The 13,903-nt window shown below is 40.4% G+C and overlaps 2 protein-coding genes across 4 annotated transcripts; both read left to right on the top strand.

Annotated features, from left to right (window-relative positions):
• Positions 1-7,271: 7,271 nt before the first annotated feature.
• Positions 7,272-10,178, top strand: mocs2 (molybdenum cofactor synthesis 2). Of its 3 annotated transcripts, none has more exons than XM_085168109.1 (3): positions 7,272-7,488; positions 9,816-9,954; positions 10,040-10,178. In XM_085168109.1, the coding sequence occupies exons 1-3, from the start codon at positions 7,311-7,313 to the stop codon at positions 10,164-10,166; spliced, it is 444 nt and encodes a 147-aa protein (XP_085024235.1). In that variant the 5' UTR covers positions 7,272-7,310; the 3' UTR covers positions 10,167-10,178. The 3 variants fall into 3 exon arrangements, with proteins under 3 accessions (XP_085024235.1, XP_085024236.1, XP_085024237.1); XM_085168110.1 differs by having other exon boundaries at positions 7,348-7,488; positions 9,830-9,954; XM_085168111.1 differs by lacking the exon at positions 7,272-7,488 and adding an exon at positions 7,495-7,792 and having other exon boundaries at positions 9,830-9,954.
• A 184-nt stretch (positions 10,179-10,362) lies between these two features.
• On the top strand, positions 10,363-13,128 carry LOC146514807 (molybdopterin synthase catalytic subunit). The gene is made up of 4 exons (XM_085168108.1): positions 10,363-10,474; positions 11,422-11,578; positions 11,679-11,802; positions 11,890-13,128. The coding sequence occupies exons 1-4, from the start codon at positions 10,363-10,365 to the stop codon at positions 11,995-11,997; spliced, it is 501 nt and encodes a 166-aa protein (XP_085024234.1). The 3' UTR covers positions 11,998-13,128.
• The last annotated feature ends 775 nt before the right edge of the window (positions 13,129-13,903 follow it).

Raw genomic sequence — 13,903 nt, 5'->3', positions numbered from 1 at the left:
TTATGCAAAAACGGGGGACCCTGGATTTGGATAAAAAGACTGTGATTGCTGAAGATTACAAGGTTAGCTAAGATTTATTTTTTAAGTAACCATATTAATAACTTTTTTACTTGTGTCTGTCCCAAATGAATAAATGAATTCACATTATTCATTAATTCAGATATATATCTGAATTAACAGATATATATCTGTTTCAGCAAGTTATCAAACCAAAGAAAAATTTATTATATAAAATGTTATTGTGGTTTAAAATATATATTTTTAAAATAATGTGAATTCATTAATTCATTTGGGACAGACACAAGTAAAAAAGTTATTAATATGGTTACTTAAAAAATAAATCAGTAAATCAGACAAACACAGTTTGTCCCGAACTTCAGCTAGAATAGAAAAAGACACAAAGCTGGTGTTATTCTGTCTTTACGCTGTCAGCTGCTTCTTCTTCGCTCATTCTTTCCCCTCCCTCTACGGTTTCTGCTTCAATGAACATGATCATGAAACTGATCAATGATCAGCTGATCAGCTTTTCTTTCTCGTTTGTGTATTGCCCACTTTGCGCCAGAAAGAGGAAACCAGCGGATGTCACGTTAAACAACAGCTGCATGTTTAAGCTTGATCAGCTGTTGTTAGAATTTATTTAATATTAATTTCAAGTATCAGCTGATGTTTGCTGGAGCCACAGCTGTAAAAGCTGCTGGTCATGATATCAGTTTGGATATGTGGTGAGAGGGAAACATGCAGATGAAACCAGGAGATTTCCTTACTGAATCATCAGAGCTGAACAGGTGATGGAGAAACAGGTTTACCTTTTAGGTGACATGAATGAGTTGAAGGGAAGTTATGAACTGTTTCTGAGAGACAAATAACACCAGGATCCTTTTCTAAGTAGCTGACAGCTGGTAACTGTGCAGGGGCGGGTCTAGCAAAGTTGTGCCAGGGGGCCAGGTAGGGCATTAACAGGGAAAGGGGGGCACAAAGAAATACGTTCTTATTCTCATTTAAAATGTCTCGCTTTTATTAAATAATTATCTGAAGATTACAACCAAAGTTTTTATCTGACGTAAAATGTATAGAAATTATACATATACCAACAAGACAGTGTACATCACTGTAACAACAGCGTCTGTTTTCATTCAAAGGCTTTATGGCTTTTCCTATAATACCTGGAGGGCCGGTCTCTAGTCAAAGTGCCCGGGCCAATTTTTTGTCCCAGTCCAGCCCTGGTAACAAGCAGAGCAGCCGGAGGGCTGGCTGGATGTGATCGTTGATAATAACATGAGTCACTTTTTCCTGTTTACGGCTCAGTCCATGAGCTGGCAGCTTCTGAAAATTGTTCTTTTATTTGGTTGTCTATGGTATGTAATTTTTTTGTAAGTACAACACCATTAATATGGTACTGTTTAATTCTATTTTGTATTGTACTGAGGTTTAAATAAAGGTTTGAATGAAAAACAAAAAACAAAAAACAACAACTTTGAATTGGAACAGTACTTGGTCTCGGACTGATGACGTATCACGAGTACACGAGAACGTAAGTACGCACAAGTACGCATATTGAGACAGGCCCATAATCAATAAGAGTAAATCCCTGAATGTCATGTGACCTGGGAGTACATACGTCACCTAGGGAATCGGACCCTGGAATGATTGGCCGTCAGCTTCAAATCATGATGAGGGCGTTGCTTCCAGGGTGTTCACTGCTTAAATATAAGAATATTTATTTATGACTTCTTTATTCATTTCTGTGGTAGTTGTTAAACCACCACAGACAGACCACAGTTAAACTACCACTAAATTATATTTAGTTAATTTTTTTAGATGCAGAGCGATGTGTTTGTTTTACACTGTGATGTGTTGACTTACAAATGTAAAAAGAACAAAGTGAAGTAAAAGTAAGGAGTGAGTGTCTGTGACAGACTGGACGAAAATGATTTACAGCCACAGAACCAGAGAGAAAAGCAGCACTGACTCCTGAACAGAAAAACACGAGGTTACCACATAAATACCACCATGAATGAACCATGGATGACTGCATGAAAGATGAACTGATGAATAGTGAGTTGGGGAGATGGTGTCAGTGCTTTATTTAGTGATCTCCTGAAGAAAAGAGGCACAGCTCACCTGTAAGATAAAAATGGTTTTGTGTCACATCTGAAGGATGATGTGAGGCTGCGTGTCAGGTAAAGGACCCGGGAGATGACAATCATTATGTGCAGGATTTGGGGAATGTTTCTTGTTTTGTTTATTTTCTCCATCATGTTTGCCCAGGCTTTAATATCTCCTGTTCCAGTGTTGGGTCATGAGGTCAGTGCATGAACAAGCTCAGGCTGCAGACTGAGGAGATGGAAGCCCCAACCACCTGTTGGTCAAACCTTCTGTTTAGAAAAGACCAGCCAATCAGAAGACAGCTGTCTTGGAATAGGGTGGAATGGAGGCAAATGAGCTGCTGTGGCGATCCCTGAAAGGAGTAGAAAGAAGAAGATTAACTAAATATCAGTGAGCAGTGATTTCTGCTTCTTACTCCCCTTTGTTTCCTCCTCCCTGCCCTGCTGTGCAATTACCTGCTTCACCCTGACACGCTTTACCTGTGTCTGTCTGTGCTCCTGTGACCTGACCTTACAGAGATGATGTTCTGCTGTCTGTGAAGGTTAGCAGCATTACCGAGCTTCAACCATGGTGACAGCAAACAAAAAGACACCTGACACAGGGACCCTGCTACAGGGACACTGTCACGGGAACGCCTGCCAGAACAAAGATTTCTGTACCCACCGCAGCAGGAGGTGGACAGTAACTGTTTTATGATGAAGTTTTCCTAAATAAACTCATCTCTATCAAAGTCAGCCTAACGCTAACTTTCAGGCTGAAGTCAGTTCCTGTAAAGTAAAAGTAAAGTAATAAATAGTAAAGTAAAAGTTTCTTTAAGCTCTGCTCATCTGGCTCAGGTTTTGATTATTGTTTATATGTTTGTGTTTTTGTCTTGCTGTTATTTCCTGTTTTACTTCATGAAGTAATGAAGTAGTTTTGCTGCTGTCTTGTTGTTAGATCTTTATCATTTGTGGTTTATAGTTTTCTACTCTCTGTCTGTAATGGGTTTTATGATGAAGGGCCAAGCCAAGGGCGTAGATTTGGCATGGACGGAAGGGACATGTCCCCACCAATATCCAGCAATTATTGAATTGTCCCCACCAATAATTTGATCTCTTCGAGTAAAGAAAAACAAACCCGATAGTAAGAAAAAAACGATCTGTCAGCGTCCCATTTAGCGAGCGGAGCAGAAAGAGTTAAATTACGTTCTCTACTGGAGTCCTACGTCATGTGACAAATATGGCCAATGTGATTGGCTGTGCCTTTCAGGGAGCTCTGTTTAGTTTCAGCAGCGGCAAACCTGCACTGCCAGGAGGAGAGGAGGATAGCAGAAGAGCCTGGATATAAGAAATTGTTTTTCAAAGAAACCTGTAAGTCACTTAAAGTCAAGTTCACTCATATAATGTGTCCGTCACAATAACGTTACAGGCTATGCTAGGCCATACATGCCAACACTCACGATTTTTCCGGGGAATCCCGAATTTCAGTGCCCCTCCCGAAAATCTCCCGGGGCGACCATTCTCCCCCCAATTTCTCCCGATTTCCCACCCGGACAACAAAACTGAAAACCATATCCCAGACTGGCCCAGCCAATTCCAGTTTCCAACAATGGCTACTATTACTGCAGCTACTTGGTTTTAATATTACTCTTATTACTCTTTCTGGGTCACAAAATAAACTTTTAACACATTTTCAGGCGAGAATGTAGCTGAGTAAACGTCAAATAACTTAAACACGTTATTGTTTGGCCTTTTTCAGTGCTTTAGTTGTGTTTTATTTGTTGGTGAGTAAATCATTTAGGCTGAGATTAAAATTATTAGATTAAATTAGATTAAATAAAATTTTATTAATCCCTCGGGAGGATTCCTCTGGGGTGCTCACACAGCTGAATAAACTGCTGTGTGAAAACAGCAGTTTATTCGACCATCTACGCCAGCGTCCGGTTATATTTTAGACAGCAAGGAGCAGACGGCAGGTGACGTAATTCTGAAGGCTAGACCGTCCAATTTCACAGTCGCTCATTTCCGGTCTAGCCGGCTTTCGGAGGACCCGGCCCACTTAGACCACCCCGGCCTGTTTCCGGCTGGACAATAATAACGGTGACATTTAACGTATTTTATCCGATAAATAAACACTGTAAGATTCAAGTTTTATGTACATGTATATCCCCCGCCCCCCCCCCCCCCCACCCCCAGCCCCTTTGAATGTCTCCCTAATTCTGAGGTCTCAGGGTTGGCAAGTAGGTGCTAGGCTTGGCCCACATCAGTCTAAAATTGTATGTAACCATGAATAATGTGATGCCATGTCCACCAGGAGAGACTGGACAGTATAGATGTAAAACCAATATGCCAGCAGTTCATTTCAGCTAACGAGAGGAGCAGGCATGTGTTTGTTGTGTGGGACATGTAGTCCATGTCTGTTGCTGTAACAGTAGTTCATGTTTAGAATAAAACATCCCAGCTCACTGATCTGATAGAGGGCAGTAGTGCCTAAAATGTTGCATAATGTTGCTGAGAGATCTTTTACTTTGTGGTAATCTTAGACGAGTAGTTTTATGGACAAAACCCACCAGATCATTCAGTGTTCCCTTAGTGCTAATGTGTCAGAGATGTTGGTGTACTATAACTGAAGTAATGTTGTTAAGTCCTTAAAGTCATATTCTTTTATTGTCATGACTGTATTTGAAGCTATTTTTACTTTTGTATGATACCTGATTTATATGAAATATGGCTGAAGTAAACTAAAGCCTGAAATACTTAGTCAGTCATTTGTTTAATAGTAATTTAACATTATATAATTCACATATAAAACTATGAATTGTAATTTTAAACGGTTTAAAAGAATCTAGAATAGCATATGTGGGCAAGTATATTTCTCCTTTTTTTATCAAGAAGCAAAAACAAAAAGGGAAAAAATAAGAAACAGGGCAGGGGTCGATGGTTGAATCATCCGTCCCCACCAATGCCCTTGGGCCAAGCTAAATAACAAATATAATGAAACAATAAAATTCTCTTTATACTCTGCGTGTTACTGAGCTTTTTCTTCAGACTTTTGTCTTCTTCAGTTCAGGTTCAGTCAGAAACCTCAGCTCTGCTTCTGAAGGTCAAGTCTGAGCGTTTGTGAAGGTTCTCAGTCATCCAGGTTATCGTAGTCTAAGGAGCTTGGAAAGAAAAGCGTCAAGGTGTGAAAACGGGTGTGGGTCACAATCAGCCAGGGTTTCGGGTGAGCTCATTGTGAAACCTGGCCCCACCCTATCATGTGATTTCCTGAGGTCAGATGGCCCAGGATGTGAGTGGGCGTTAAGGCGTCTGGGAAGGGATCTCAAAACTGGATTATAGATGGCAGACAGTTGGTGTCGTAAACCACCACCTCTGTCAAGTCTGAGCATATTTAGTCTATAACAACATGCATATCATACATGATTACATATTTACAGCCAGTTAATGGTCCGACAGGCACGTAGAGGTCTGTCAGTGTCCTCATCTATCTGTGCACTTTAAAATTATCCTGTGACCAGGCTGTGATTTTGCTACTTTTCTCCTTGTGTTCATTACCACAGAGTTTAGCTGCTGCATCGACCTGTCAGCGCCCTGTGCTGGACAGAAACAAGCATAGAGGATAGATGTACACTTATTAATGCCACACAGGTGAAACTCACTTATGTTACAGAAGCACAGGGGTCAACAAGAAAAGGTGAGTTAGAGTTATGTCACACAAAAAAATGAAAAAGTGTGTGTGGGAGGAACTATTTACTATATACAAGTGAAATTTCTAATCTATACAAATGGTTATCAATACCTCTGCTTCCTTTTTACTTCAGACAATCTGATTTGACTTTTCAGAGTAGATTCAAATCTGCAGGGAGGCACTGTGAAGATTAGACACACAAAAATAAATAAATAAATAAATAAATAAAATAAGGCAGTGAGTGTTAATTTCTCCAGTTAGCAGTAGGCAGGGCTTTTCTTGTGAATAGTGGGGGAGAGTAAACATATTTTTGCACATGTGTTTGGGTTATTTACTGGTAAATGGACCTCCACGTCTTAGAAGTTGCCTGAAGTGAGGTTGCTGAAGAGTCTCAGCATCTTCACACTGAAGATGGATTAATGTGGTGCTCAGGTGAAAGGTGGAGCTTCCTTTGGAGGTTTTTCCAGGCACGCCAAACTGGGATGAGTGCCTGGATGCTTGATCTGGTCTGAGGACTCCTCGGGATCTCAGGAGCTCTAATACAGAGAATCATGATGAGTCTTAGGCTACGTCCACACTGCAGGTCTTAATGCTCAATTCCGATTTTTTGATCAAATCCAATTTTTTTTGTCTGCTTGTCTACACTACAAATAAAATGTGGCAGCAAACCCGCTGTGGTGTGACAGGGCTCTAGAGTGCGACCAATTTGGTCGCAAATGCGACCAAATTTTTCAATGGTGCGACTAAAAAAAATCTTAGGTCGCACCGGTGCGACCAAATGCTCGAGTAAGAAAAAAAAAAAAAGACTACGCAACTCTGAAAGTCATAGTCACACATTATGCCCCTATCGTGGTCTAAACCAATCAAAGATAGTCAGGGGCGGGACCTCTCTGATTGGCTGTGGTCCAGTTGAAAGTGCAGGCAGACAGAGAGGTGAGTAACTTGAATAAAGCCATATCGATTCATTAAATCCTGAATTGACTTTTAAATATAAATGTATTTGGCCAGAAACACCAGAATCTCAGGTTAAAGCTCACAAAACAATTTCAACAAACAGTAAATGAGAGCAGGTAAATGGATTCTGCACAAAGACGTAAACACAGAGCGCGGATCCGACGCATCAGAATCACCTTTCTCTTTCTCGGCTTTCTCACTCGATGAGCATTAAGACCTGCAGTGTGAACGTTGGGAAGACAACGTTGGAGAAACGTGAACATTTTATTTATACTGTATAATCTGCAGATTCTGACAGAAATCTGCAACTATTTTTTGAAGCACCGCTCCTCTCTAAAACAGCAATAAGGATAATTATTAGGTTATTTACATTATTATGTAAATAATGTAAATAATATTTTTTATTTACATTATTATGTAAATAACAAAATAACTTAAAGCAAAAATTGTGAACACGCAGACAAAAAAAATCGGATTTGTTCAAAAAATCGGAATTGAGCATTAAGACCTGCAGTGTGAACGTAGCCTTAGCCTCAGCGCAGTGACCCTAACCCTAACCCTGCACCTCCATCAGGACAAGCTCCATGTTCCCACCTACACCTGCAGGTGGCAGCATTGCAGCTCTGTGCTGTTTGCAGACCGCTCATGAAGCTGAAGAGGAAGTTGCGGAAAGGAAACGCGTTCCTGTCTCCTGCTGCTCACCGAGAGCTGGAAACCTTCCTCACATGCTTGACCTCTGCACGTTTCTTCATGACTGCGCAGGTGAGTCTTTTCTCACCTGTGCGAGTTTTCTGACGTTACACCACGCTGACTGTATCACATTTACCTGTCAGAGAAACAGAAGTTCAGACTAGCTGCAGGAAACAAACATTCAAACAAAACTCAGACATGTGATCGGAAACCGAAGCCGAACCGAAGCCGAACTCCGGCTCATGTCACGATGACGTCATCAGCGGTGTTTGGACTGAAATGCGTATGTTTGGGGTGAAAAATGTTCATATTTGATGTTTTTCAAACGGACTTTTGGAGGCGAACCAAGGGCGCCATGGCTGATCAGCAGGAAAAGGTTAATCAAACAGCGAAAGGTCAAACTTGATCCTCCAAAAGGCTCCTCCCCCTTTCAGCCAGCACACCCGCGGTGGTGTCTGTCCTCCGTGTGTCTGCAGGTCTGCGCTGATGGTGGTGTTAGAAAAAATATCAGGAGGTGAAATCTGGAGATGAAGGGAGAGGATTAAAAGGATAAAGACACAAAATTAGTTTCAGTATTTTATCAGGTTATGTTGAGGGGAAAAACATATCCGGTAAAAAGTTGTAACATTTGTATTTTTTACGAGTTTTTAGATGGTTTTAAGGAAAACTGTCATTAATATTTAAACCATTTCTAATATTTAAAAACATCTAAAGCATTAAAGTTATTTATTCTCCCATTGTCGGTACAATAAGAACCATAAGTGTTGGGTATCTGCTGAGCTGAATGAAGAATCTGACCTAAATACCGGTTTGATAACTTCCAGGAACATGCGTCTCCTGAATACCTCCATGCTCTGTCCTCCCTCCTGCTGCTGAACATACAAGAGTGTAGGAGTGAATACAGTAGAATGAGGCATGCTCAGATGCAAGCCGCACTGAATGAATAAACACGTCTGTAACAGTTTTGGTAAACAACAAAGGCCTAATGTGATTTTTAACTTTAATTTTCAGGTTCATTTGTGATTAAATGTAATTTTAAAAGACATTCCTGCAGGATCAGCACCAGAGCCCCTTTAAAGGGTGGGTTGGATAAGGGGACTTTACTATTATTATTATTGTATTATTTAAAAAGGGGTCAGCAATCACAGTTTAAAGATTACATGAGAGTCAGTCCTTTATGATTACTAAACCTGAACTCTGGGTCAAATTTACAGGCTTATTTAAGGATAAGCAAGCTACTTTAAACCAGTATGTAACCAAAGATGTATACACAGTACACCTCAGAGAAATGTAGCCACAGTTGTAAAGCTGACATTTAGGGTAGAAAATTCCCAACACGTGTCCATTTGTTTTGCAGTGTTTGAGTTTGTCATGCTTTAAGATGAGCTGCACAGGCTGGAGAACGACCTCTTCAGTTTCAGAGAGACACGACGGGTATTTCCCAGAGTCTGTGCTGCACAGGCCCAGCTGCTCTGGCCTCCTCACTCATGCTGGTTACTACAAATTCAACTGTGCTTACACTGCATTAACTCTGTGGGCGTTTAAGTTTTTTCATGACCAAACTGTATGAATTCATGTGATTTACAGTTGAAGGGTATCATTAGAAATCAGCTGAAGGCCACAGTGATTTTTTTGGATGGGCCTTGACCCCCGTTTATGTTTTTATGATGCTTCTTTAGCGAAAGTCTCAGAATTTGAAATAAATCTGGAGAATTGATGAGTTAAGAGGGTATTTAAGGGAACAAAATCAGAAAAGTCTTAACAAATATTTGTTTAGTATTTGGGGGATAAAGTATGTAATTAATTCAGAATGACAGTTTTTGGTTAAAAAAAACAAACAAATAAATATTTACTAAAATGTTAAAAAACCACAAAAAAACTGCCAAAAGTCAGAATTGTGTGGTTCAAAGCTGATTTTGATATCAATATCCATCCATCATCATTCATTATCAGCTGTCATGATGATGATGGGGAGGAGGAAGTCTTCATCATGTCTCCAAACACAAACAGGAAGCAGTTTGAGTTTTCCTGTGTTAGCAGAAATGTACACGCTGATGATCGGAAAAATATTAGAAATGCTTTGATCCTGAAGCTTTTTGATGTTTAGTCTCCAATAAATAGATTAATGAACAGATTTCCCAAATGTTTGTTAAGTGTTCCTGTTCATGGTTTCCTGGGACGTGTAGCTTCAGTGTTACACCATTTACAGCTTCATGTGATGGAAAAACATCTTTTAATGAAGCTCCTGTTTTATCTATGAAGCACATTTTTGACACAAACTCTGTGAGCTTCAGATAAATAAATATAACACGAACTCCACACAGGAAACAGGAAGTTTGAAACCCTGAGAATGACTCAGAACTCACTGTTTAACGGTAAATAATCTGATGGATTCATAGTTTTTGTCCTTCAGGTGTGCGTGTTGTACTTCGCGAAAAGCGTTGAGCTGGCAGGTGTGAAGGAAGAGAAGACTGTTGCCGTGCCAACACCAATCAGCAGCCACAACCTTTGGAAGCTGTTGCTACAGCGGCACCCAAGGTAAAAAAAAGAAAAAGAAAAATATAGTACACATGAACATAGGTGTGAAGACGAGTCAGGGTCTAACAAGTGTTTGTGTGTCCAGACTGTGCGAACTGCAGGGCGGCGTCGTGTTGGCAGTGCGTCAGGAGTACGTTCCCATCGGCGACCAGGTGCTGACTCTGGGAGACGGAGACGAAGTCGCCGTAGTGCCGCCGCTCAGCGGGGGCTAAGAGACTTGAGACTGTAAGTAATTACTGATCAGAGATCAAGAAAAAGGTCCATGTCAGGTATTTTCTTCTGCTTCACTTCCTGTTTCACTGCACAATTTAAAAAATAAAAGCATATTTTCCTGTTGTGACTTTAAATCCAATAAATTCATGATAAAGAGTCAACAAGTTTGATCTAAACCACCATTTCTTTTCAAAGATGTCGAAGGGGCTGAGCGATGTCTTCAAGCTGAGCCGTGATTGGCTGTCTGTGCAGGAAGTGGTCGACTCTGTCAGCAGCCCTTCGTGTGGAGCCATTTCAGTATTTATAGGTTTGTTCCCATTTACTTTATTTACTTACCTGGATGACTGAGCATGCATCAAGAAGCAATGTGGCACGTTTCTTTTATTTTTAAATATTTTAGAGGAAAATAAGTCAGAAGCATTTGATAAAGGGGAAAGTGATATATTTAATATAGGATGGTGATGTAAAGTGTCAAATGCTGGAGAGGAAAAGAAAATCTGGCATATTGATAAAATATTTAAAATTTTACTTCTTATAACTACTCAAATTTGTGTAAATTTGTGTAAAGGCATTTTAGAAAAACAAAAGCTGAATTTTTATTTAATGTTCCAATACAGCATTTCAACATTTCATGTAAAATTGTGTGAAATGTCAGTATTTAAGAAAGAAGGTAAAGTAAAAACATTTGAGGACAAAGCTGCAGTTCCATTATTTTAGGAAGCTCTTCTAGTTACTTTGTTTTAAAAACAAAGTATGTTTTCTTTTATTTTCTTTTAAACTACAACATTTCAGGGTAATGCTTTACAATAATTGGAGTAACTGTTGCAAAAGCCAGATAAAAATACTTTACTTAATAATAACATCTTGTTGCTATGTCATCTTAAATCTGTTGTTTGATTTGGACCCGCTGGTGAGTACGTCGACCCCGGAGGGTTAAAATACTCAGCTTTTATTTCTGAAGCACGACAGACAGATTTACTGCTCAGTCTTAATATTTTCTACAAGTATTTCTCAAAGATATTATTAGTGTTTTTTATTTAAAGTTAAAAAAAATAATATAGAGGTTTGTTAAAGCAGATCAATAACCAGTAACAGTAACAGCAATGAGTTGTCCTTTTGAGATCAAGCTCCTCCTCACTGTGTGTCAGACTACAAAGAGCTGTTTAGTGGTTCAGGACCAGGTGTGGATGAGTCCTCACATTGCTGGCTATACAAATTTGTGCATGCGCCTGTGCGTGCTATGTGTGTACACAGGTACCACCCGCGAGGACGAGGCAGACGGCAGGAAGGTGGTTGGACTGGAGTACGAGGCATATGAGCCCATGGCCCAATCAGAGTTCAACAAGCTGTGTGCTGACATCAGAGCGCGCTGGCAAAGCGTGACACACATCTGCGTCCACCACAGGCTCGGGTGAGGACGCTAAATGTGGCAGGTTGGCGGGGCCACGCTGGTGTTACATTCGTAGTTTTTAACTTAAATAAAAAATATGACATATAGCTTCCACCATCAGGTGGGTGAAGGTGGGCGAAACCAGTGTTGTCATAGCGATCTCATCTCCTCACCGCCATGACGGCCAGCAGGCGATCCAGCACTGCATCAGCCAGCTGAAGGCTAATGTCCCCATTTGGAAGAAGGTGATACCTCGGAGCCAGTCTGATCAGCGCGATCGACACATCATGTCAATGATTATTGATTATTGATTGTGTGCTTGTGATCAACAGGAAGTTTATGACACACAGGAGGTGAACTGGAAGGAGAACGCTGAGTGTTCGTGGTCCACTCAGAAGAAATCGCCAGAAAACACATTGTCTGAGGGAAAACCTAAATAAAAAAATGTGATAAAACACAGATACTTGTGGTGGGCGGAGCCATAATTATATGTTTAGATCATTTGAGTTTAACTCTAATTCTCTTCATTTAAAACACAATATTTCAAAAAACTAATGATCATGTAAAGCTTTAAAAATGTTTTAAATTTTGTATTGACTGAGTCTGACGGTCACAGATTTTCTTTCCCCTAAGATACTAAATGTACGAATGCTGTAAAATCTTCCAAAATGAACTAAAACCATCATCAGAACATGAAGAAAAAACTGCTGTAAAACTTAGTGTCCAAAATATCTGTGTGTTATCTTGAAGGTAAAGCATGCATGTGCTGTCATTTGGTGTGATACCAATTTATACCACAAGGTGGAGCAGCGATTAAGGTTAAATTTGTGTAACCTTGAGTGAACCAGGTGAGTTATTAGATTATATTCGTATCTACAGTAGAAGGCTGGGAAAAGTAAATCTTGGGGAGATGGAGGATCTGAAGATGTAATAAAGGTTAAAAAAAAGCAGTACACACACCTGCTGATAAAATGCTGCCCTCTGGTGGTACAAGTTCAATCTAAACTTTGCAGTTAAGATTAAACTGAAAAGCATCATCATCCTCTGGATGAAGGCAAGCACCCAGGTTGAAAGATTTCTCTGTAGTCCACAGGAGGAGGGTCAGTCTGGTGTATTGGTGTTCCAGCAGGAAGCATGGCGTCTGGTTCACGCACAAAATATGAACCAAGAATTCCTGCGAGTGCTGAACGTGAACTCGAGAGAGGACAAAGGGCTGAAAATCTGATAAGATGTGAACTGCTGTGCTTTGAGGTGAAGATTTGTTCCTGTCAGTCTGCTGATTAATCTGAAGATGTTTCCTGTCCTCGTTATCGGGCGTCAAACAGACGCGACGCAGGCTTCGTAAAAACATTTTACAAATACTCACGTGTGACGTGAATGATTGAATTTATCGTAGATTAATTGGTTTCTCAAACAAACGGCGTAAAAATGACCTGATATCAGCCGTCACCTCTGAAACCAAGAGACCATAAAGACAGTAGAAGGTCTGAATGGGGCGATTGTGGCTCAAGAGTTGAGTGTTCGTCTTGTAATCGGAAGGTTGGCGGTTCGAGCCCTGGCTCCTGGCTGACAGTCTCAGTCGCTGTGTCCTTGGGCAAGACACTTCACCTACTGGTGTTGGCCAGAGGGGCCGATGGCGCGATATGGCTGCCTCGCCTCTGTCAGTCTGCCCCAGGGCAGCTGTTTCTACAACTGTAGCTACAGCTACAGTTGTAGCTACAGCTGCCTTCACCAGCGTGTGAGAGTGAATGAATAGTGGAATTGTAAAGCGCTTTGAGGGCCCTGAAAAGCGCTATATAAATGCAATCCATTATTATTATTACTGAATGTTTGACTCAGCAAGGGAAATATTAATTGTGGCAAGTTTAAAAGAACCATTCTTGTGCCTGCAGGCACTCCTGCAGTGAGATAAGATCATGATGGCTAAGAGGCGGAGTGTATCTGCATGTGAATCATGTTTGCGATTGTGTCAAACAATAAAATCTCCTGTAAAACCAACGACGTCATCCAAGAAGCTTAAGAAATCTAGAGCACGTGGTCACCAGAGATAAAAACAAAAGGACATGAAGTAAAGCGTGTAACAGTGAAGCAGATAATAAATCTGCACACTCTGGCATACAGCACACCAGCTGCATTTTACCACAGTGGAGCAATTTTTATGATATTTATAAATACAGGAAAAACAAATTGAAACCTCTGTCAGAATCATGGTAAGAGGTCGAGTTCCAGGGAAGAAAAAAGCTCTTAAGATGTTATTTTTGGACAGAATATTACATTTGTGTATTCAGTTATGTCTAATTCAGTTTATTTTAATACTGCCATGATAAGTGCCCAGAGGTGTTTCAA

The sequence above is a fragment of the Neolamprologus multifasciatus genome, chromosome 7 (genome assembly GCF_963576455.1).
Source record: "Neolamprologus multifasciatus chromosome 7, fNeoMul1.2, whole genome shotgun sequence".
Lineage (NCBI taxonomy): Eukaryota > Metazoa > Chordata > Actinopteri > Cichliformes > Cichlidae > Neolamprologus > Neolamprologus multifasciatus.
This window is presented reverse-complemented; position numbering and strand designations above follow the sequence as displayed.

What these genes read in the sequence shown, in the direction of transcription:
- mocs2 (XM_085168109.1), top strand. Translation starts at nt 7,311, where the DNA reads ATGTTCCCACCTACACCTGCAGGTGGCAGCATTGCAGCTCTGTGCTGT. An exon ending in GTTTCTTCATGACTGCGCAG is followed by an intron (nt 7,489 to 9,815) that starts GTGAGTCTTTTC and finishes ATGGATTCATAG; the next exon opens with TTTTTGTCCTTCAGGTGTGC. An exon ending in TTGCTACAGCGGCACCCAAG is followed by an intron (nt 9,955 to 10,039) that starts GTAAAAAAAAGA and finishes TTGTGTGTCCAG; the next exon opens with ACTGTGCGAACTGCAGGGCG.
- LOC146514807 (XM_085168108.1), top strand. Translation starts at nt 10,363, where the DNA reads ATGTCGAAGGGGCTGAGCGATGTCTTCAAGCTGAGCCGTGATTGGCTG. An exon ending in TGCGTCCACCACAGGCTCGG is followed by an intron (nt 11,579 to 11,678) that starts GTGAGGACGCTA and finishes TTCCACCATCAG; the next exon opens with GTGGGTGAAGGTGGGCGAAA. An exon ending in ATGTCCCCATTTGGAAGAAG is followed by an intron (nt 11,803 to 11,889) that starts GTGATACCTCGG and finishes TGTGATCAACAG; the next exon opens with GAAGTTTATGACACACAGGA.